The sequence below is a fragment of the Cydia splendana genome, chromosome 1, assembly GCF_910591565.1.
Source record: "Cydia splendana chromosome 1, ilCydSple1.2, whole genome shotgun sequence".
In the NCBI taxonomy this organism is placed as follows: domain Eukaryota; kingdom Metazoa; phylum Arthropoda; class Insecta; order Lepidoptera; family Tortricidae; genus Cydia; species Cydia splendana.
This window is the reverse complement of record NC_085960.1, coordinates 14,162,872-14,187,212: the sequence shown is the minus strand read 5'-3', so window position 1 is coordinate 14,187,212 and position 24,341 is coordinate 14,162,872. Positions and strand designations below refer to the sequence as shown.

Genomic DNA, 24,341 nt, shown 5'->3' with positions numbered 1-24,341 from the left:
ATTTAGCTAATCATGAGGTGCCTAGTTACTAACCAGTTGTAAAATAAATTAAATATAAAAAGACAGTATTAAAAACGCCAGTTTAAATGTACAGAATAGCATAAATGTACCTACTTTATCGAAGGCAGTGATGAAATATATACGGCATTGCAGTGAAAGCCTTCGTGGCAGGTTCGTTCACCCCTACAGGCAGGCTAGTTTTGCAGAACCAAGCACTATTCAACCATAATTATCCTAGTCTAGTTTCCTAGTCGATATTCAGGTCTCTACTTTGTTTTTTTTTAGCATTAGAAAAAGGGGAAACGTTCTTGACTTATCTTTTCAATGAAAAAATACCTACTTACTACTTAATATTTACTTATGAAATCAAAATATGTAATGTTAATGATCATAGGGCCATTGCGTCAGTTTACCGTCCAGTGTCTGTTTCAATTCTGTAGCAACTACGCCAAGTGGACAGAAACAGGCACTGGACGGTGTAATAACGCAATGACCCTATTACATACTTATGCTTTTAATTTGACGCTTTTAAAGGGGTATTTATTCTTAGTTTAAACGTACGCTGTAAGCTTAGAATTGGGATGTTGGCTAATTTATATTTATTATTTGATAATAAATAAAATATATGTGATCAGATTGATTAGCATTAGGACAACGCACTTTCGAAATAATTTAGTATCGGAGAGCGACTGCCTATTCCAGTTTACGTTTACGACGTAGGTACAACATAATGGATCAGGGGACCGATTTTTGAATTTCGAGCGCTCGATTTCGTCACTGGAAAATCTGCGGAAAACGGCGAATTGATATTTTTCACCTCAGCAGCTCGAACAAGGGTACTTTGCTTCTTAAAAATAGTGAGCAAAATGCGATTTTGCTCACTGAGTCATTTTGTCTCACTCAGTGAGCAAAATCGCATTTTGCTCACTGAGTGTGTCTCACTTAGTGAGCAAAATCCGATTTTGCTCATTGAGTGAGACAAAATGACATTCAAGTGACCTTTATAGTCAAATGTCATTTCAACATGCGGGGTCTAATACAAGTTCGATATACTTGGGTTCTATTATCTCTGTCCCTCTAGGTATGATCTCACTGCTTAGGGTGAAAATTTTTGTGTACTACACGAGATCAAAGTTATTTACATCTCGTGCGCTTTTGAATCCCTTACTACGCTCAAGATTCTAAATTAGATTCACTCGCTACGCTCGTGAATCTATTATAGAATCTTTCGGTAGCACGGGACTCAAAATAAGCACTAGAAGAAATATCAAACTTTGATCTCTTGTTGTACAAATAACTATTTGAAATACGCACAATAAAATTGGGAATCTAGTGGTATTGATTGAGAATTGAAATGTCTAATGGAGATATATTGAAGGGAGTCACACGAAACCGAGCGCTTGAAATTAAGGTGTTGAGATTTAGGCGACATCATTTCTAAACTGCATGAAAGTTAGAGTTAAAATTACATCCCTATAGGACTTTTCTAGACCGGTATTGTACCATAATATAACTACAATATGGTACAATATGACTAGTTGAATTCATCCCACTGTGTGACGCCAATTTTGATAAAGAAAATATTTTTATTTCATAATTAAAATGACACATAAACTAAATATGATAATAAATAAAACATAATTTCAATAAATAAAACACATAAAAAACAAGCCTTTATTTGTCATTACACTTTGTGTTGGTTTGCGCCAAAGTCATTAAGTACATTAGAATAACAATAAATTAAATTTACTAAACTATTCTTATGTACAATCATATAATAAATATTGAACAGTTTTAATAATATTTGTATTATTTACAATCGCATTCAAAACGCTAAATAAGTTTCATATTTAAAACATTGTAACTTGAAATAATTAGCATTACTTATACGTACACGAAACTATTTACTTATAAGTTATAAGTAATTATAAAGTACCTTGTTTAGGCAAAATTAATATTACTATTGTTTTACCTATTGTCGAGAGATGTGCGTTAGTGGCAGTAAACAACTTAAGCCATTTTTAAAGTTATTTTTTTTACGAAATGAAAATAAACAATCCATGACAAGTTATTCGTGGTCAATTGCTGTACTGTGTCACTTATGTCTTTGTAAAAAAAAAATCGTCCAGAAGGATTATGATTATTGGTACAAATTTCAGTAATCCTTAATACTCTTTCAGATCACGATATCAATAGTTGTGGCAAGGTTTATAGAAATATATGATTGGTCGAACGACCAAATCACGTATTTATGTTTTGTTAACATTATTTTGAAATCAGAATGGAATAGAGTACAGGGTGTCTGGTCTTCTCAATTACAATTTTGACACTAATGGAACACTTTGCCAACCAAACCAAAATTTGACAATAAATATTTAGGTACCTATACAATGTTTTAAACGTGAGACTAGAAACTTATAACATTATAATTTAGGAATTAAAAAAAAAGCATTTTAGATCGATTTAGGCGTTCCGTGATTAAGTGAGAAGAAAAAATTTTCTCTATTTTTGTGAAATTGTGGGAAACCATATATATTATTCGTAATACATAAACAGGGTGACCTTAGCCATTGGACAAACCTAACGCTAATATTTTTTTTAATTAGAACATAAGATAAAAATAATAATTATCAAACAAAAGTTATTTCCAATAATCGACAACAAAAATAATTATACTGTATTAATCATTGGCAGTGCTTTTGACAATTTGTTTGAAAATGTGCGGCAATGATGACATTTGTCAAAAGTCAGAATCTTATTAATGTCATAAATAAAAAAGATAATCAGAACGGTCGAAGAAGGTTTCATACTATTTATTACCTCAGGAGCTACTAACACATACAGGTTGCTCCAAAGTAAAAAAATCGTAATTTGTTAACTTCTTCGTAACCGCTACACCGATTGTTATGATACTTTGTATACTGGTTCTAAATACCCTAATGCATAAGTACATTTCGGCTTTGTCCAATGGCTAGGGACAACCTGTATAAAAAACTTAAAACATACTAAGCAGAAGCACACACGGTAGGTAGTTGTTATTCACTTTATAGTTAACATGCAGTCACTTTACAGAGTCGGTACATTATATACGACAATAAATATAAAAAAATTAAAGGTGTTAATTACCTACTAATACACATGTTGTATTGCTACGAAAGTTTATGTGGGATTAGATAGGTAAGTATTTCTAAGTTTTTTACCAGACATTTTGGGAAAAAGTCTTACGGATAGAAAACAAAATGTATTATTCCCCATTAAAGGCTCTATTTACGATTCGGTACCAAAACTGCTTTAAAACATTATTTATTGGCAATCGAACGAAAGTTAACGAGCCCATGAACATAAAGTAACCCTTAACCCATACGTGCCTAGAACTAGATTTTCGTCTGAGCTCAAGGTCTACTTTTAATGAGTAAAAGCGAGTTTTCTTTTCTGATGGGTCGGAATCGATAGGTACTCTGCATCATATATGCATATATGGATTAAGATAGAACAGCTACGAAAATATAATTTTATGATATACTACGTATTTCGTTTTAACTTTGTAACAATAAACGGATTTAAAACGGATTTCTCAGATAACTTAATGTTTTCTAATTGACTAACTACTTACGGAACATCCTTTAGATATTTTAAAATTCTAAATCATAAGGGAAAGATACGTCGGGCTGTCAAGTGTGGTGTCAAAGTGTTATTAGTCGTTTCTTTTATGTCACCATACATTCACGAGGCCATCCCGAACTTAAAAGTTGATGTCAGCCCGTGTATATGTATAGGTATACATTGTATACTTGTAGTTATGTATAGGTATACATTCGTGCGTTTTAAATATTACATACGCTTTTAAATCGAAAATTCATGACAGGTAACCTATTATAAAATAGTAAGTAAAATGCGTTTGTTACAACAGGAAAGAGTGCGTAATTTACTTATACTGTTTCTCTAAAATAATGTATTCTTGTACAATTTATATTTTAGGACATCTGGTACCTAATACATAAGTACATATATTTTTTACAATAACTAAGCTACTTAATATCACAAAAACATGGCAGAAATTCTTTTCTATTTGTCATTTCATCTTATTTTTTATACAAATCGCAATTTGAGAACATATTACGAACCAAGCAAGCCATTCATTAATTCAACATTTTTTAAATTATTATAAACATGTAAAATAACCATCACGATAAATATTATTAAGTAGATATTAACTTTAACATTTTTAGAGTATACCTTAAGCTGGTAGTAATCCGAATATTTTTGCTAAGAATGTAATGTCATGTCGTTTGACAGCGTGTGGATCTTCCAGCTTTTTGATAGACCTACATCATTAATATTGCACATTTTGACAAAAAAATATGGTTCACTACTACAATCAAAATGATAAAATATTTACATTCTAATGTAATTGAGTAGTTATTTTATTGGACAACAATTGCTTTTTTGATATGATTAATGTTAAAGCGCAATTTCATTCGAACTGAAATAATTAGGTGATGTGATTTATCTATAATAAATATGTATTTACTTTAGTATGTAAGTATGTTGTCAATATTTGTAGGACGTTAAATATGACAGAGCAACAAAAAATTTATCGTAAAAAATCTAGGTCAAATCAATTCCAAAGGAATTCAAAATATAAAATAGCATTAATTTCCTTCTAAGTATTGCTCATTACTTATTAAACTTGAATGAAATTTGTGTGTTGACAAAGTGTTTGTAGGCAGTATCAGTAGAAGGTTATTTATGAATCAGATTTAAGTATTTTTTTAAGTAAGCTCAAAGCATGTATTGTCCTCTGAGATTTATATTCATAATATTAAAAAATAAATATTTTGTTTGTTTCGATTATTTGAAAAGGTTTGATTTATCCCATAGCCATAAATAAAATTATACGAGTATGTTGTTTCAGTTCCTCACGGTTTTAAGTGTGAAGGGTGCTAAATATCAATCATGAAATAAATAATGTATTTTGTATGTAAATAATTGGTTGGTATTTTTTTTTTCTTTTACCATAAATTATCCAATCAATTACTTACAATAAGTTTGCATATTTTATACTATAGTATATTTTTGTACAGTAAAAATTCATCATGATATAATTTTGCTACTTTTCTGCCTTGGAAAGTTTCTGAAGCAAATTATATCAAACTTATGAACTAACCGGCTTAGCTCAATTTAGAATAGAGAGACGTCTTTTTTTATTTTTCATGTTTTTATTTTTATTTAAAGCGAAGCCACGCCGCCAAAGTTAAAATTTAATACTGTTCAGTAAGGCCATCCCCTCTTAATGGTGTTTTATATTTAAAATGCTAGCGATTTTAATAACCAATCTACGTTATAGTCAGTCACTTTAGAAGGTTGTTAAGACTTTATTTAAAAAGTACTTCAAATATAAAGGTGTATAAATAAATTGATAACTTCATAAACTCACTCATCAACCGTTTCTACTTAAGGTGGTTCGCTTTCCATACAAAAAACAAGCATTACGCAATTGCGTTATACGCAATTGTTTTTTGTAGACAGATGCGCACATATTTATGTAGTAATAGTGTGTAATTACTTAATATAACGCAATTGTTTTTTGTATGGAAAGTGAACCACCTTAACACAAATAGAGTGGAGCCTCCTATGTAAGGAACCTCATTAAGCAGTCACCATAACTGAATTTCCTCACGGCTGGACAATGAGAACCTAACTTGTGTTTTGTGACTAAAAGTAAAAAAATACCTTTTAATCTCATAGATCAACGAATCGCATTTTAAACAAAGTACTTACAACCTTATCCGCTTCATTCCCGATCCTTAGTATTTAGACAATAAATTTAGCTCGATAAGCATAGCGCGGTTACGCGTTAAGGCAGTTTCGCTAAAAGACGTTTTCATCTAGGCAGCAGTATATTGTGTTTTCTCATTTTTTAACACATTAACACACTTTAAAAGAATGTCGAAGGTGATATTCGGATCACGACTGCAGCAGTATTACTGCTGTTGCAACGTTACTGCTGCAATGTTGACCCGATTACAACGTTCAATCCTTCACTTATTTTATTACGGAGATTGACAGTGACAACGCTCCCGTCAACATCGCTGCAGTAACATTGCAACAGTAATACTGCTGCACTCTCCTTCCCAATGTCACCAACCAAAAAAAAGTTTCGTGGTATTTGTAACCTAGTATGTAATGGACTACAATTTAGTCTCTTGTCACCTGTCATTTGCTTTCAACAGTTCCTTCAAAATAGCGAAATAATGTTCTGTCCATTGTAAAAAAGAATATATAGACGAGTACCATAGCCCACACAGTTTACTGTACATCGGTGGACCTATGCCTTTTGTAATAAGTCCACCGATGTACAGTTAGGAGTGTTGGTGTTTGTACTTATGTTACTATCTGTTAAATTGTATTTATCTGAGGTATATTAGGAACTGGCAAAAGAAAAGAAACTTATGCGCTGCCCAGGCGAATACGTCTTGCTTATGCCATGTTACGGCATGATTGTCTTCAACTCTTCATAGCTGAGCGTAACCGGTGCGGGGGGAGGCGCGTCGGCGGGCGGACGAGGCGCGGCGTCAGAACACGTCGTCGCTGGGGTCGTCGTCCAACTCGCACAGGAGTTTACTACTGTAAAAACAAAATTCACTTTTCATTTTCCTAAATTTTGTGTTTATCAATCATCAATCAATCAAAGCATTTATTTTCAGGCTACTAAGGCCCATAGATACATACCTTACAAACTAACATATATATACAATAATAAAAAACTTAAATACTAAAAAATCATTTTCGTGACGCAGTTTTCTGTTGCGGCGTCACTTGCTCTGGTGTAGGATTCGGCAGATTCCCACGGAACCGCCGAAATATCACACCCTTCGGCCAGAAGTCCGTGCTCGCGATGGCTTCCAGCAGCGGCCGTGTTTATATGTCGGTCTCTCCAAAGTTTTTGAGCCGAGGACCACGGTCAGGCCTCAGCTTCGAATTCGACCACGACCATTTTTTTAACAGACTTAGCAGACCTATTTAATATTAGCCTAAGATTGTAAGTAATAAAAAAGATATACCTCAACCTAACTAAAAGGGCCCACTGATTAACAGTCCGCCGGACGGTATCGGCCTGTCAATTGTTCGGAACTGTCAAAATTTTGTTCTAACTGACAGGCCGATACCGTCCGGCGGACTGTTAATAAGTGGGCCCCTTAAGAGTGATTTGGATTTTTATAATAATGCTCGTCAATACTTTTATATAAAATTTTATTCTTTGGCTTTCTGAAATTATTGCATGATGTAGCGTCTGTGTGATATGATATACAAGTCTACGTTTAGTTTCACAACAAAGCGAAGATGGTTATAATATTAATACATGTTCTGTTATGTTACATATGAAGTAGGTACACACAATCATGTGACAATGACAGTATAATCTACTGCATTGTTATTCATTCAAATAAAATGTGTGCTTGTAATATCCACTACTGAAGTTGAAAGTGCAACTGCTTTGCGTGTTTGTACTAGATTAAATAATACAAGAATTTTTAAATGACAAACGTTAAATCTAAGAAACTAACTATACTCGTAACTGTTAATAAAACAAAAATATATAAATGCCTAACCTTCACTTCACGATAACTTAATCAAAATTGAAACATAACATCTAATAACCTACGAGTGTATTTTAAAATAAGGGAACATATTAAAAAAAAAAAAACAAAGAAAGTCCGATAAAAAGCTTAAATTAGGTTCATTTAGAGTTACCTTACCTACCCATGTAAGTGTAAGGGCAATTATAATGTAATCGTAAACAGGAGGCTAGGCAGATAATGCAAAGGTATTGAGTGAAAAGGGTTAAGAAAGTAATTGTTTCACTCTACACTGTGCATACTGTGGTTCAACAATAAACATACTTGGAAAGTTACTAGTTCCTTTATAACTAATGTTGCAAATATGTTCTTCCATCACCAAACTTGAAATCACTATCGGACCTGAAAGTCCAGCAATTCGAAACATCAATAACGCAAATGAAAATAAAAATCTACTCAAACTAAAATGAAAACAAATCGTTATATTTTGTAACGAAATAAGTACGTGGGTTAGTCATCAAAATGGACATGAAGGCATGATACTTACTCCTCTTTACTAGCGAATGATTCTGCGTGCACTCTTCGATTGCAGGCCCTGTCACAACAACGACAATGCCAGTACGCGAGGACACTTAGACTAAATATGAATACCGCCGTTGGTAGCACCAGAGCCAAAACAAGCCCTCGAATTGTAGAATCCCAAGAATACCTCGCCACTACTAAATCTGGTCTTGTTAAACTGTAGTAACAAGGGAATATCTTTGGTGCGTCCGACCCAGCGTAATCATTCGCAAACACCGAACAGTTCACTCTTGGTGGGTATCCACAACCTTCAGGGTTTATAAGAAATTTCAAGTCTGTTTCATCCCATTCTACTGGTACCGGCCCACCTTCAACAAACGGGGTTCTAGCTAGATTCACTCTTATCTTATGGCACTTGGTGTGCGCGGTCGTGCAGCCTTCTCTACAAGACGCCCACGTGCAATTCGTCAGTGTCTCAGCGTGAACATGAGCTGACACAGAACATATTCCTGCTTCAGGTACGAATTCAGCCAGTATAGTTTGTATAGCTGGTTCAACCACGAATGGGATTAGGAAGAGGAAAGCAAACACGGCGAGTATGGCTGACGTTCCGAGGCAAAGTGATGTGTAGAATTTGAATCTTTCGAAAAAATGTGCAAGCAGCTGCTCCCTCGTGGGCTCTAGGGGTTTGAACTCCGGGCTCCCCGGTTCTGCGGAGGCACCCATTGGAAGGGTGGATCTCTCGGAGGCGGCCGGGGAGAGGCTCGTGCGAGACCTGCTCATGGTAGACATGGAGCCGAGGGTTAGGCGCGCGTCATAGCAAGCGTTTAATCGTCTCTTAGCGAACTAGCCGGGCCCTCGCAGAGGAGGGGAACGCCTGGAAAAGAAAAAAAATAAAATAAGCAAAGTTATTAACAATAATCATTTAAGCGCTCAAACGGAAAATTATACGTACACATTTACAAGAATTTTGAATATACATCACGTACAGGTAACCTTAAGATCGTTTAGTTTTAGGTACCCATAAAAATTCAACTCAAGTCAATTTGAAACGGCCCACCAATTTATTTAAAGACATTCTAGGCTGTGAATTATAAATAAGTCCGGGGCTCAAGTAGAAGTACTTAAATAAAGTATTCATTGGCCGGAATTCATTTCGGTCACGTAACCATTGCTTCAAGGACAATTACATAATACATCATTCCGACGTACTACTGATACCGAACCTCAAGTGTAGACTACTTATTATTTAATATTTTAGATTCAACAGAATTATAAATACATACCTATTTAATAACACATTCAAATACCTCAATGGATCAATAGTATGACCATTAAACTCCTGACTAAACTGACTATACTAACAACAACAACTTTCTTTTGTTCTTTTGTAATTCTTTTTCAATTTTTTTTTATATTATTTACAAAGCTTGAATTAAAATAGTTCAAATAGTAACTAGCTCTTACGTGACTGATCTCAAAGTGGAGAAACAGGATCATTTGGAGACATTTGCATTTCCGCTTGTCCCCCGGCGCAACTTTTAAACCTCATCTTTGCATCGTCGCCGACTTCCACAGTTCGTTGGCACAGCATTAGCGTTATACATGACACCACAACTAAGACCGTCGGCAGTATCAGAGCCACCATGAACTGACGATGCGTCGTTTCTAAATCAAATCTAGCAACAGCTATTTCTGGATTGTTCTCCGTATAGAAACAAGGAAATCTAGCTTTAGCGTTATGATCTGCACCATCTCTGCCGTAATCTTTAAGGAATTCTTTACATTCATCGGCCAAGGTGTTCACGCAGCCTTCTAGATTGATCATCAGACGACTGTCATTGGCGAGGGTCAGCTCAACTTCAGCAGGAGCAATCATACGATTTTGAACAGCTCTAGACTGATACAAATACTGGAGATAGGTGAAGTTGGTTAAATCGGAAATTTCTGGCTTCGGCAGTAATGCTGCGTTTATACAATCGACCGCCACTACTCCGGAAGTTCCATTGTGTACTGCATGGCAAGATAACATTAAAACTTCTTCGCCGTTATCCGTCCAAACTACAGCACCGGTGTCTTCTTGAGCTAATTTAACACATTTTGCTAAGAATACTCTGTCCCCACTTAACACAATTACGTTTTTGTTACGAGTTGGGATGTCAACACAGCGGCGGTCACAATTGTATGGAGTTTTAATTTTCCTACAAGTGCCTCTATTACACGAGAACAATCCGTGCACATCTATGCATGTAATCTTCCCTCTTCTACCGGAACATTTTAACGGAGGATCTGTTTCTCTAAAAGCACATTCAAAAGCGTCAGTAATATTTATGCACTTCCCTTCAGTACAATTAAACGTTCCGGTTAAGTTTTTACACTCATCCCTGATGCAGTGATACTTCTTTGCATTCTCCTGATCTATGCCGTAGCAAGTCTTATTAGCAGCACTTCCACATTCTGAGAGCAGTAAAGACGTCCCGTTCTTCCTGACGTTGACATAGATTTGAATGCAAGCGCCGGAGGTCTTACTGAGGCACCACTCCCCACAGGAGCCCCAGTCACAATTGTCCTTGTTGATGGCTCGAGTTGTCGTGCACATTATTGGTGTTGGATCGATGCCGGAGGCCGTAGCCCTTGTGTAGGGCATGTAAATGGCCACGGTGAGGTAGACCAGAGCCACCGCGCTGAGGACGGCTGTCATTTGACACACACATATCGTCCCACATATCTTTTGATCCTGTGGGGGTATGACCAGATCCTCTTCGGGGGTGGGTTTCGGCATCTCGTCACGAGCCGCGCTCTATCGTCACTGACGTACAGAAGGCAGTATTACGCATGCGCTATGTTTGGATCGATTGGACGCAGTGCAGGCAACCCCGAATGTGCTATTTTTTAAATAAAATGATGTCAATGCCCTATTGGTCAACAGTGCGTAATTATAGACACGCAAATGAAATTGAAATGGACATCGTAAAAAATTCGGGGAATCACAATAGCGAATAGGACGCGCGTACCTATAGCATCATTCATAGCATAATGTTTGTAATATTTATATACTTAAATATCATTGATAGAGCCCAAAATTTCCAGAAACAAAAGTACTTAGGCATAATTGTGTAAACGATGTATGTTCATTCGTGTGTCAAAATAAAGTTACTAACGTATGGACTCCACGGATACTTATAAATCCTTAATATAGGAATAATACTTAGGTACTTACACTTACATACTTATTATTTAGTTATATAAATATTAGTCTATAAAAATGCCAAAGTCAAATAAACACGCTTGTAAAAAATATAAATACTTACATACTTAATGTAGTCAATGCCCATTAGTTAAAAAATATATTTAAAAAAATATTTTTTTTGTACCTAAAGCAATGTTTCCTCAGAAAAAGATCGTGTTTAACCTCAATCCATAGAAAAATGCCCTGTATTATCATACCAATGTACGGTCACATATTACTAACTACATATCAGGTAACCTGCAAGGCGATAGGTCAACTTATAGCCTTAAATCTTAATAAAAATTCACACCTATTTATTAGCATTTTTATACATATATACGTAAAAATCAATACACTCAGTAATATAACGATGAGCAACAATTACACTTACCGGAAAAGCACAACCGTGGCACGACTCACACTAGATTCGCTTTTTGTATACTTAATAAAATATAAAAAACTGAAGGCAAACTTATTCTTATCATTATATTTAGAATATCATCGGATGTTTAGGTAGTTTGTTTTCCTAGCATTTGGTATGTTTTTCCGTTCACACATTCGCGATGATCAACTAAGGTGAAGTTGAAGCGGGCGGCGCTGCGCACTGCGTCGTTTGTCGTACCAACCTGAAGTCGGTTGCGCAGTGGAAAGTTAGGTTTGACGATTGGGTGATGCGTATACTCGTACATAGTTTAAGTTTCATTTCTTTTAAAGCCATAATCTGAATTACTTAAGATTTTATAGCGATTGTTGGCTTGATACGTATCTACTTAAATCACAGCCAATTCGGCGTTAATGCCCAAATGAGTTTAGAAACACCTTTTTATTTCTAGTTTTAAACAAAAAAACAGAATGAAAAATACATTTTAATGAAAAATTATAAACATAATACCATTTTAAATGACCTTGTCAATGCAATACCGTTCTCGGCTACGCACAAAAAGTTTGAAAACTCTTTACTTAGGTATACTAAGTGCGATATGCTTATTTATAATGACCAGCGCAAAAAAAAAAATCGGAAAATTATCCTGAAACATGTTTAAATCATTATTTAGTAATAAGAAGCATGTACGTACATATTGTAGGTATTTCCGATTTCGAATAGATAAATACTAGATGAAAGACGAAGAATGTAGCGTCTGTCCCCGCCATTTTCACATTTTTTCCTGTTATTTAACACTATTCGAATGAGTCCAGTTTTAGCAATTCTCTCAGTCAGAAATACACGATGAAACAAAAGACTGCACTACAGAACAGGAGTGTATTTACTTTTGTACCAAAGTTTGGTTTTCGGTTTAAGAACGCATGCGCGAATTACTGCCAAAGTCTGGTTGAGTTTAGAAGTTGCAACGTTTCCATCGACTTCGGTGTGAAGTCGCATCTTAAAGAATATAGTCATTACTAGGAAGTCATAAACGAAGCCAACAATCGAAAAATTAAAATTTTCGTTATCAAAATGCAAAAAAAATCGTATTCCTTAATGCAATAGTTAAAATTTTGTTAATAAATATTGTTAGTTACCGAAGGGTGCATTACCCGTGTCTTCACTTTATTTGGCTCAAGAAGTGGTACAGATATTAGGGCCATTTTAATAAACGTTTAATATCATCGACGCGACGTGTGCTGTCTCAAATTCAGCAGTTTAAATAATGCATCGGCCATGTCACTAATTACACTAGTAGCGAAAAAAATTTTGAATCGCACAATGTAAAGTAAAGCGTACTTAATAAATATCTTGAAGTTAGTGCTGCTCTAATATACTCACATTACAAGCACTAGTCCGGTCTTTTTTACATATTTTTGTTTTATAATATACCTAATTAAAAAATATATATTGTTTCTACTCAAGATCCATTTTACTTATATTCTTTCGCAAAAACCTCGGAAACATTCACTATGTTCGAATACTCTAATGCTGCTAACCCATCACAGCCACAAGATTACGCAATCTTGATCTAATCTGTTCTATCAATTGAGAGCAATCTTACCTGTTACTTCGGCAGTAAATCTGAGGTCAGGACTCGGATCGCACTGGATTTGTATGGTTTCATTGTTATCCTAGTTGTCACTAGTGCGTGGCTCAGATAACCAGTATCCCTTTAGTATTCATCGTCGACCTTGAATTCAATGGGTAATCACTACAATGAGCCTCTAATTTACCTAGATTAAATGTGTGTAGCTTATTTGTTCATACCTATCATGTTTATGTAAAAATTCGATGCAAACCATGCCCCTACTTATTTACACATTTCTAGTTACCTACCTACTTACATGAAATTTATTGATCATAACAACGGCGTTTAGAAGATTGGATAAACTGAGTTTATCTACTTACCGACCCCCACAAGACCTGAGTTGACCGAAAATGCCTTAACTTGTGTGCATTCTACACTAACATATGACATATGCCCTATGAATATACAGGTAGAAATGAGAAAATGAGGCCTAATAAAGAGAATGAGTCCTAATCGCTCTACCCGATACCGAATGATGTCATGTTTCAAATCATTCTATTACCTATCTATAAGACGTACTAGAGTACTTCCCGAATAGGACCAGAGTGTACACAAGTACGAGTACGCATGGTTAATGATATAATAATATATTATGGTTTAAGATAATGTGTCTAATATAACGTGTATACTTCATATAGATTTAAGATAACGTGTAATATTATATAGAGTTTTACATCATAAAATGTGTTACCACCAGATTAATGCCTAAATAACTCGAAAAGTAGTACTGTGTGTAGGATTGATATGAAGAAGATATGCAGGGTATTAACCTAGATAATTTTTAAAATAACTGAAAATTTAAAAAAAAATTTTTCATTCAAGACATTTTTTTTTCTTTAATATATGAATATTGGGCACATTATGATTCATCTAGCAAGAGCGCCCGTGTTTGCCATAAAATTCTAAACATCTGAAAATTAAAAATGGTAAAGAAAATAAATAGGTATTAGCAAGGACAGTACGATTATTAATTGATTTATATATATGTAGGTACTTACCTATGTCGCACATATTCATGTTTTAAATATCTTCAACGATTCATACTTAAATTTGAATCTTAAAAAAATAACCAATAAAAGTGTTGAATAATTTTGCGGTTTAGACTCACTTGTTTAATGTTAACTTGTTGTTGTATAATGTTAGTATGTCTCACAACAGTTTAAAATCGAATAAAAGTCTTGTCTGCAAAAACAAGTCATAAATTTCAAACTAAATACATTTCATTAAACACACGTAGATAGAAAACTATGCGCAAAAACTAGTTCTGTATTCATTTAATATTAAAATAAAATCTGCAAATCGACTCGACTAAAAACTGTAGATACAGTCAGCCTAATGAAACACTAAGGACTCTAAGGAAAAAAAATCTAGGTATGACCCAAAAATCTAGCGATCGAAAGAAAATAAATCTTCGAAAGTCGAAGATGTCCATCTCTATCGTTCTAATAACCTTATTCGAGTGACAGGGACGCAGAAAGCCAATTTGCTGATTTCTGAGTCATGGGTATTTTCTATAAATATAATTTAAACGAGTAATTTTATTTTTGATCGAACTCATCGATTACTCTTTTTGTTCAAACTAAAAATAACAATTCAATAATCCGATCACGGGCGCGCACGGCCGTCCGCTTAGTACTCAGCTACCTACGTTCGGAAAAGAAACTCTTAAGGGGCCCACTGATTAACAGTCCGCCGGACGGTATCGGCCTGTCAGTTGTTCGAAACTGTCAACATTTTGTTCTAACTGACAGGCCGATACCGTCCGGCGGACTGTTAATCAGTGGGCCACTTTATAAATAAGTTTCCGGTTTTCAAAAAGTGTTTTGTTTAAGTTTACATATATATTTGGAAATAATCACTACCTCATTCCAAAATGTAATCACTTCTAACAGTGTCAATACTTAAACATTGCGTGAAAAAATATTGCGTGAAATATTATGAAAAAAAAAACAATATAACAAACCAAAGTACATATTATGTATACTTTCAATGATAATAAATTTGACTTAGAAGGAATGTTAATTTTATTATTTTATTCTAAAAGTTCCCGTCTTACTTAATAAAAGGACGTAAGTGTCGTAAAGGTGCCCTTTTGCTGGCATATTTAATCTACGGACGGAACCATTACTTTTGCATGGTCTGACATATACTTGGTCGGTTTTTAATGAAATTACTGTTAATTTGACCCTTGTCATCCGCCGTGCCTGATAATCCGATCAAACAGCTAACGCATCGGTGGTATTGCGAATTTGTTTTATCATGATTAATTTTGTGCTGTCAATCCTAAGTTCGCCTTTTGTACATAAAGTTGTTCTTTTGTGAAATAAACTTTAAATAAATAAATAAATAAATCCTGAAATTCCGATACTTTTGTAGTCCCGACAATCATTAAATAATGTGAAAATTGGAATGGAGTATTATTTCTAAGGAAGTAGTTACTAGTTACCTATGTATAAATAAATATTGTCGGCCTGTGGTACCGATCGTACAATTTTGCTTAGTTGATGTGTACTTATAGTTAACAAGTTGTTCCCAAACATTTGTTAATTTAAGTAGAAAATAATTAATTTAATTAAATATTTATATTTAATTTAACCCTTAAATGCATGATTTTTTGTTTTTGCCCAAAATTAATATATGTATCACATAATTGTTTGCCGATTCTAGGAAATAATAGTAAAAAAAATATAACTTTAAATCATATTTATGTAAATATGTAATTTTCAGTAATAGATATATGAAATTTTTTACTACCATTAGAAAGGTACTCTATTTGTGATATACCTATGATAAAGTTTTTAAGTATAAAATAATTACAAACCCCGGAAACACCGTTCAAAATCACATACTAAAAATTATCAACTTCTGGATTTTTCCAAGCTTTCCGACTTTTCGTCTTAAAACGAATGTAATTTTTATAAATTAAAAATATTGCATAAATTTAATCCTTAAATCATCACCCTGGGATCCCTTTGTTTCCCATAAACTTATTGTTTCGAATTTCGATAGTCAGAAATTGATATCCATATAATTTATGGACATAAACATCAAAAGTCATAATTTTTGTTAAGTATAACGTTTCATAGTTCTAATGTTAGACATCTATAATATTAAACGCTATAATCAACAAAGTTATAAAATTGATGAGTATAACATTCAAAGGTATATCAATAATTATTCAGAAATATTTTAAGGCATATATTTTATCGAACTAATGGTCGTTAATCATATCGTTTTAATGTCATCCCTTTGTTTCCCATAAACTTACTGTTTCGAATTCGATAGTCAGAAAATGATATCCTCTAATATTCTAATATTTAGGAGCTATAATATTAAACATTATGAGTTTCAATAATTATGTCAAACAAAGAGACCCCCATTTTTAATGACTAAAGTGAATAACGTCTAAGAAACCAAATCAATAACATACTTCATATAAAGAAAAAAGAAATCTGTTTCCTCAGGTAGGTTTGTTAGTTACCTTGTGTCCCTCAGAGCGGAAAAAGGAGCCCCGCGAAGCGGGGCTCCGTCGACTCGTTGGCGGGACGAAATGGCTTAATAAGCTACATGAAAAATAAGAAATGGCGGGGAAATCAGTAAGCCAAACAATAAAAAATCTGTTTCCTCAGGTAGGTTCGTTAGTTACCTTGTGTCCCTCAGAGCGGAAATAGGAGCCCCGCGAAGCGGAGCTCCATCGACTCGTTGGCGGGACAAATTAGCTTAATAAGCTACATGAAAAATAAGAAATGACGGGGAAATCAGTAAGCCAAACAATAAAAAATCTGTTTCCTCAGGTAGGTTCGTTAGTTACCTTGTGTCCCTCAGGGCGGAAATAGAAGCCCCGCGAAGCGGAGCTCCATCGACTCGTTGGCGGGACAAATTAGATTAATAAGCTACATGAAAAATAAGAAATGACGGGGAAATCAGTAAGCCAAACATAAGAAATCTGTTTCCTCAGGTAGGTTCGTTAGTTACCTTGTGTCCCTCAGAGCGGAAATAGGAGCCCCGCGAAGCGGGGCTCCGTCGACTCGTTGGCGGGGCGAAATGGCTTAATAAACTACATGAAAAATAAGAAATGGAGGGGAAATCAGTCAGCCAAATTTAAAATAATCCCCAGGTAGGTAGGCAAGCATGCAATTTGTATTGTTTAATTTTATAACTATTGACAATATGACTAATAAAAATTATGATGGAAAACGTTATGGTCTAAAAAAATCGGAACTTGAAATTTAGGGAATGCAATAGAGCCCCTACTTATCATTATAACCTGCGATAAAAGACCTTACAACGATTATTTTAAGCAAGTTTATTGTCTTCAACATTATGTAATGGTAGATCTTCTGGACTTTGAATATTATGAGTCCCAGATTTTATGACTAACAATAATAATGACCTTCAAAACTCGGAACTGCAATTTATATTGTTAAAATTTATGACTATTGACAATATGACTAATAAAAATTATGATGGAAAACGTTATGGACTGAAAAAATCGGAACAAAAAATTTATGGGAACCAATAGAGACCCCATCACCCTACTACTTGACGTTTGGTATAAAGGTGCGTTCAAGAACGTAAGCCTTTTTTTTTATCTGTGAGCTGTCTAATGCTTTGTAGACATTTGGCAACACTATGCATTTAAGGGTTAAGTAGTAAATTTTTTAGGGTTCCGTACCCAAAGGGTAAAAAAGGGACCCTCTATTGCTAAGACTCCGCTGTCCGTCTGTCTGTCTGTCACCAGGCTGTATCTCATGAAACGTGATAGCTAATAGGCAGTTGAAATTTTCACAGATGATGTATTTCTGTTGCCGCTATAACAACAAATACTAAAAACACAACATACAACAAACGTGATTTTTTTGCCGTTTTTTGCGGAATGGTATGGAACCTTTCGTGCGCGAATCCGACTCGCACTTGGCCGGTTTTCTATAGGAAACGGAACCAAAGAGAGAATACGCCACTCTTTTGTCGCTAAAATGCTTAGATCTACAATAACACTTACACAAATAAAATGATACAGTCGCGTAGGAAATATGATATTTTTTATGAGTAAGGACTAGTGATAGTTATCAACGTGCTGTATTGGTAGCAAAGTATGGTTGACAAAAAAACAAATACGCAAGTATTTTAAACATTATATATTTCACAAATTATGAGATTTATATACATGTTTATAATCACTTATCCAAATTATACTGAATGAACGACTAAAATTTGCTCAACAGATTTGGCTGTCAGTCGTTCACGTCGATTAGAAAAAATCCATTTTAAATAGCTAAATGACCTTTCTACGTTAAGAAAAGTCACAGGAAGGTTAATTCAAGTCTCTAAAGTATTGCACGCAACTATAGTTGTATTTTTATGACATTTAATGTCATATGACGTACAGTCACCTGCAATAATATGTTACTCTTCGAAAGCCGCAAAAATATGTGACACGCTCTTATGGTTCTACAATGAAGATCGTGTTAGATATTTTTGCGGCCTTCTTTGTGTAACATATTATTGCAGGTGATACAGTCATTGTTTTAAAAATATATTAGGGCGGAAAGGTCTTGTACCGTAAAGAGTTATATCTAGAGGTGTAATCCTAAGTATTTATTTTATAGTTAAGAACAAAAGTGAATATTCAAATGTATTTGTTTTTTCTGCCAACCATACCCTTTGCTACGAAAACTGCTCGTTGATAACGATCACTATCAGTACGGCTACCACCAGTTTTGACATTAACAGATACGCTCGCGTCTACGTAAATTACTTTCTATACATCTCGCTTGCACTAATATGCTAGTACGAGCGAGATGCATAGAAAGTAAGTTACTTAGACGCGAGCGTATCTGTCAATGTCAAAACTGGTGGTAGTGGTTCAGATCAGTTTTAGAGATAAACTTAACTTTACCGTTATAAAATTTTCGTCGAAATACATCAAAAATCGAGGTCATTTTCAAGTTATAGTCTAAGTATTATAACTTTCTTAGTATTTGTTGTTATAGCGGCAACAGAAATACATCATCTGTGTAAATTTCAACTGATCATGAGTTACAGCCTGGTGACAGACAGACAGGTCGGACGGACGGACAGCGGAGTCTTAGTAATATGGTCCCACACCGGGACACTGTGGCCGACTGTACTGCTAGATGGCCAGAGGCCGAAGGGTCAACGGACAACAATAAATCAATCGAGTTATTGCATTAAGCTGTTATTCTGATTGTCGAATCGCAATTTATCAGTTAGCCCGTGCTGCTCCCACACTAGGTGTTTTGGTAACTAGGCGATGCTGGGAACAGAAGAATAGGCTATTTCGTATTTGGTATCTAGGCCATGTTATACTTATTACTAACATAATATGGATGTATTTGTATCCGAAATAAATGCTTTCATTTCATTTCATGTTGAATGTACCTACTGCCCGATTCGACCTTTAAGATACGTCAACTAATAGATGTAGAAACGATATGGATTAGATGTGTCAGTGTCAAAAGTGACGTTTTTGAAGAAACGTCACATTTGACACTGACAGATCTAATCCATATCGTTTCTAGATCTATTAATTGACGTATCTTAAAGTTCGAATCGGGCCGCTAGTTGTCAAAGGATCGAGGTATTTTACGTAGAGCTAAATCAAAATGAGTATGTAGCCAAAATGTTGACTTTTACTCGAGCTAAATACTCTTTATACCTACTTTATTCGGTGCAAAGCAAATCTAAATCTGACACTGACGATAATTATAGTTCATTTGAGGCGGTTTTGAGTCAGGTTCGTCATGGTCAGTCAGAGTAACTACTGTTACTAGTACTTAACACTTTTTCTTTCAATTTTAATTTTATTAAATCAAATCCATTATAATTTTCCGCCCCGTGTGAACAGAGGCTGGTAGGTGCGATGGCTCGCAGGCTGTGCCCGGATCTTTCCAGACCGCACTTACCAATGCAGGGGTGGCCAACCGCATTTAAATGTAAACATTATTAGGTTTCCTAGGAATTACAATAAAGTAAACACGTATTCTAATCTGGTATATTTTATGATTCTATGTAGATTTCGTCAATTTAGACTCTGAGAGAGCAATACAATTATTATAATTTATCGAACCAAAATGCCTGATAGTCATGAAAACAGTACTCTTTACTAACCTACCTATAAGGTACTGTGTTTCTGGAAGTGAATAACTATGGTTGTTAAGGAGCCCACTGATTAACAGTGCGCCGGACGGTATCGGCCTGTCAGTTGTTCGGAACTGTCAAAATTATGTTCTAACTGACAGGCCGATACCGTCCGGCGGACTGTTAACCAGTGGGCCCCTTTAGAGCTCCCGAATATGCACTGTGGTGGCAGCAAGGAACCTGAATTTGTTCTATAACCTTTAATTACAATGTAGGTATCTTTCTATCTATGTCTAATGCTTATTTGCCACCGTTGTGGCACGAAACACATTTTTGTTATTAGATAATAGTCTCAAAATGTAAAATAAAATAAAAATATACCTATCTAAGTTCTATACAAAATACACTAATCGACGCTTAAGAATCAATACCGTCTAACTAACATTTTTGACGTTTTTTACCTTTTAATGCAGTTAGGTGCAGAAAAAAATAACGAATAGCATGCCATAATTGTCTAAAATTTTAAATTATTTTTTACTTAGACAGTATTGATTCTTAAGCGTCGTAATGATATGCAGATCATTAAATGTGATAATACCAAGTTCATTATTTATTCAGAAATATTGAATATAGGAAAAAATGCTTTCTCTGGATTGTTTTAGACTGCGGATTCATTATAAAAAGCTTAAAAATGCTACTTTATTGCATAACTATTTTTGTATCAACCAAAAAATAGTGGAAAATTACCAGATAAAAACATACCAACTGTGCCGCATCCCTGGTATCCCGCAGATTAGCGTGAACGCGGTGAATCTCGCGCCGGTCGGCGGGTATAAAGCGCGCGCCTCCCGTAGGACGCACCACTGTTCATTCGGGAGCAACATGAAGACCTTCCTAGTATTCGCTGTCTGCCTAGTCGCGGCTCAGGTGAGATTTCATTTATTTTTTAGCAGTATTTTTACTTCTATATTATAACTCTCATTTTGTAGATAACGTAATGTTTCTTCTATCTATTCACTATTTGACTTGTCGGTGCTTGCCGAAGGGTGAGGTATTTCGGCGGTTCCGTGGGAATCTGCCGAATCCTAATCCGTAAGGGAATACCTATGTTTAATCCACTTCACACTTTCATAAATAGGTTATTAATAGCACTTTAAATAGCCTGTTTCAAAATTATGCATATCTAAATGGCCATTTTTAAAACCACTGTATTCTAAAGGCACATTTAAACGGTACGAGGACTCGCGCAACGAGTTTTGTTACATTGCAGCATCTGATCGATCAGTTGAATTGCTTGTAGCTTAAAAAGTAATTAATATGCATAGAACTTTTTCTAGCAAAAACGAGTGCTGGATAGTTGTAAGTCGCCGAAATGCTACAAGAATATAAATCAAATACAAATCGACATACTTATACATTTCCTCAAAAACTATTGTGTTATACGTTGGCAGGCCCTGACCGACGAACAGAAGGAAAAGCTGAAGAAGCACCGCGCGGAGTGCCTCACGGAGACCAAGCCCGACCAGCAGCTCGTCGACAAGCTCAAGACTGGAGACTTCAAGGTAAGAGGCATCGCCCTACTGGGCAGGATACTTTCCCCTTCAGCCAGATGCTAGTCCACCTCACAAACAATGCACGGAGTGCCTCGCGGAGACCAAGCCCCACCAGCAGCTCGTCGACAAGTTCAAGACTGGAGACTTCAAGGTAAGAGGCATCGCCCTACTGGGCAGGGCACTCTCTTCTTCAGCCAGCTGCTGGTCCACCTCACAAACAACGCACGGAGTGCCTCGCGGAGACCAAGCCCGACCAGCAGCTCATTGACAAGCTCAAGATTGGAGACTTCAAGGTAAGAGGCATCGCCCTACTAGGCAGGACACTTTCCCCTTCAGCCGGCTGCTGGTCCACCTCACAAACAACGCACGGAGTGCCTCGCGGAGACCAAGCCCGACCAGCAGCTCGTCGACAAGCTCAAGACTGGAGACTCCAAAGTATGAGGCATCGCCCTACTTTCCCCTTCAGCCAGCTGCTGCTAATAAAAAAAAACTAATGGATAATTTTCATACTCACCAAATTTTATTAAGTGCAATTACCAGCTACCGGGATCCGAATCCAACATCACCAGCTTTGTAGGCAAGACGTCATCGACGAGGCTAAGCGGTCGACATTAAATTAACAATGTTTCCATTGTCTGATGACTTGTTTCAGACGGAAAATGAGCCCCTGAAGAAGTACGTCCTCTGTATGATGATCAAGTCAGAACTGATGACCAAAGACGGCAAGTTCAAGAAGGATGTCGCGCTCGCCAAAGTTCCTAACGCAGGTAACGAAAATTAAAGAAATTAAATGTTTTACCTTCCATAGCTTGCATAACGTCATTCATAAAATAAAATTGTGTTCCAATAATAAAAAAAATCTTAACAAGATGATTTAGGTACTTATACCGAAGCTACAAAACTTATGTGCGGGTGCCAGTCAAGTGTCGCCAAAAAATATCAATATGGGTACTTTCGTTGATTTTGAGTTCACACCACCTTTCTATTTTTGGCTTCTTTAATATTCTGATGTTTGTGGCCTGGATGTGTGAGCTATAATATTCTAAACAAATTTTTAGAGCTTTCTATTATTTTTTAAGCTGACAAACCCGCCGTTGAGAAGCTGATCGACACATGCTTGGCCAACAAGGGCAACACCCCACAGCAGACCGCGTGGAACTACGTCAAGTGCTACCACGAGAAGGATCCCAAGCACTCCATCATCGTCTAACGACCCAACACAATCACCCATCGGAATCCGAGAGGCGCCGGTTCCAAATCCAACAACTCAGACATTTTTTAAATTTACTTAAATACACTTTGACAGCCGCAAAATTACCCTACAATCATGGCTTATGCAATATAAAAATCTATCGTAACAACACTAGTCACTTTCACGGGTGTTTGTTTGACTCAATTGGACCTTTGAGTTGCGAGGGTACTGTACCAAATTGCATTTTGTAGGTTGTAATGGAAATGGTTGTGAGAACCCATAAAGTATTATAAGTACGTTAAGAAAACTGAACATACTGCCTTACGAATTTACTTTTTAGTTTGCAAAATAAAATGGGACTCCGTATGATTGAGTTTATTTATTTCTTCTAACAATTTATTTATCGTTAATATAAAAACTAAGCTCTGAGCTTTGCTTAGAGCACAATAACAAAAAATACCTTTTGTGTTATTGAATACAAAACAAAGAAAGCTCGACTTAAAAAGGATGAAATAAAATATTATAATTTTATTTGAGCTAGGTATCTACTGATAGGTATTTTTTGAAGTTGGTACCAAATAGCGTTACCTTATTAATACCAACCTACCGAACCGATGTATTTTTAAGGCCCGATACAAAAAGAGGGGTGTTCTTGTTATATCTTTGAAACTAATGTCTGACATGTCTGTCTATGGCATCGTAGCTCTCCAACGGATGGGCCGATTACGATGCGTTTTTTTACGTGAAAGGGAGTTTTCTTGGGTTGTTGTTAGCTTTACTTCATAGAAATCGATCCAAACGGCCTAGCCAAGGTGACAATCGCTTGCGCTTCGCCATGGAATCGCTTTGTGTCTCTGTATCAGTGTGACAGTGACACTTGCGTTTCGTTCGCTACGTAGCATTAGCGATTGGCATGTTGTCTACGGGGCCAGGAGTTTGAAGAGTATCAGTTCTTTTCCAAAATGATGTAAGGCATAATATATTTGGCATAAAATGGATTTTGTTGGCATACATAATTGTTTTCAGTTTTTAATTTTTACTATAATCAAAAAATCTAAAAAAGTTAAACGTATGGGCATAGCTATGGTTAATATACATCCAATTATGTAAAAATATTTTCCATAATGTCAATATCCAGAGACGAAAATG

The 24,341-nt window shown here is 35.7% G+C and overlaps 3 protein-coding genes across 3 annotated transcripts; 1 reads left to right on the top strand and 2 right to left on the bottom strand.

The window, feature by feature from the left end:
- Window positions 1-6,405: 6,405 nt before the first annotated feature.
- Window positions 6,406-8,894, bottom strand: LOC134790906 (protein tipE). Its single transcript, XM_063761905.1, has 2 exons — window positions 8,128-8,894; window positions 6,406-6,627 (listed from the first exon to the last, which is right to left on the bottom strand). The coding sequence occupies exons 1-2, from the start codon at window positions 8,892-8,894 to the stop codon at window positions 6,576-6,578; spliced, it is 819 nt and encodes a 272-aa protein (XP_063617975.1). The 3' UTR covers window positions 6,406-6,575.
- Window positions 8,895-9,579: 685 nt separating this feature from the next.
- LOC134790901 (uncharacterized) lies at window positions 9,580-11,108 on the bottom strand. Its single transcript, XM_063761891.1, has one exon. The coding sequence runs from the start codon at window positions 10,882-10,884 to the stop codon at window positions 9,580-9,582; it is 1,305 nt and encodes a 434-aa protein (XP_063617961.1). The 5' UTR covers window positions 10,885-11,108.
- A 10,115-nt stretch (window positions 11,109-21,223) lies between these two features.
- On the top strand, window positions 21,224-23,546 carry LOC134790891 (B2 protein-like). Its single transcript, XM_063761881.1, has 4 exons — window positions 21,224-21,374; window positions 21,899-22,009; window positions 22,653-22,767; window positions 23,080-23,546. Exons 1-4 carry the CDS (start codon window positions 21,330-21,332, stop codon window positions 23,208-23,210), a joined length of 402 nt encoding a protein of 133 aa, XP_063617951.1. The 5' UTR covers window positions 21,224-21,329; the 3' UTR covers window positions 23,211-23,546.
- Window positions 23,547-24,341: the final 795 nt, after the last annotated feature.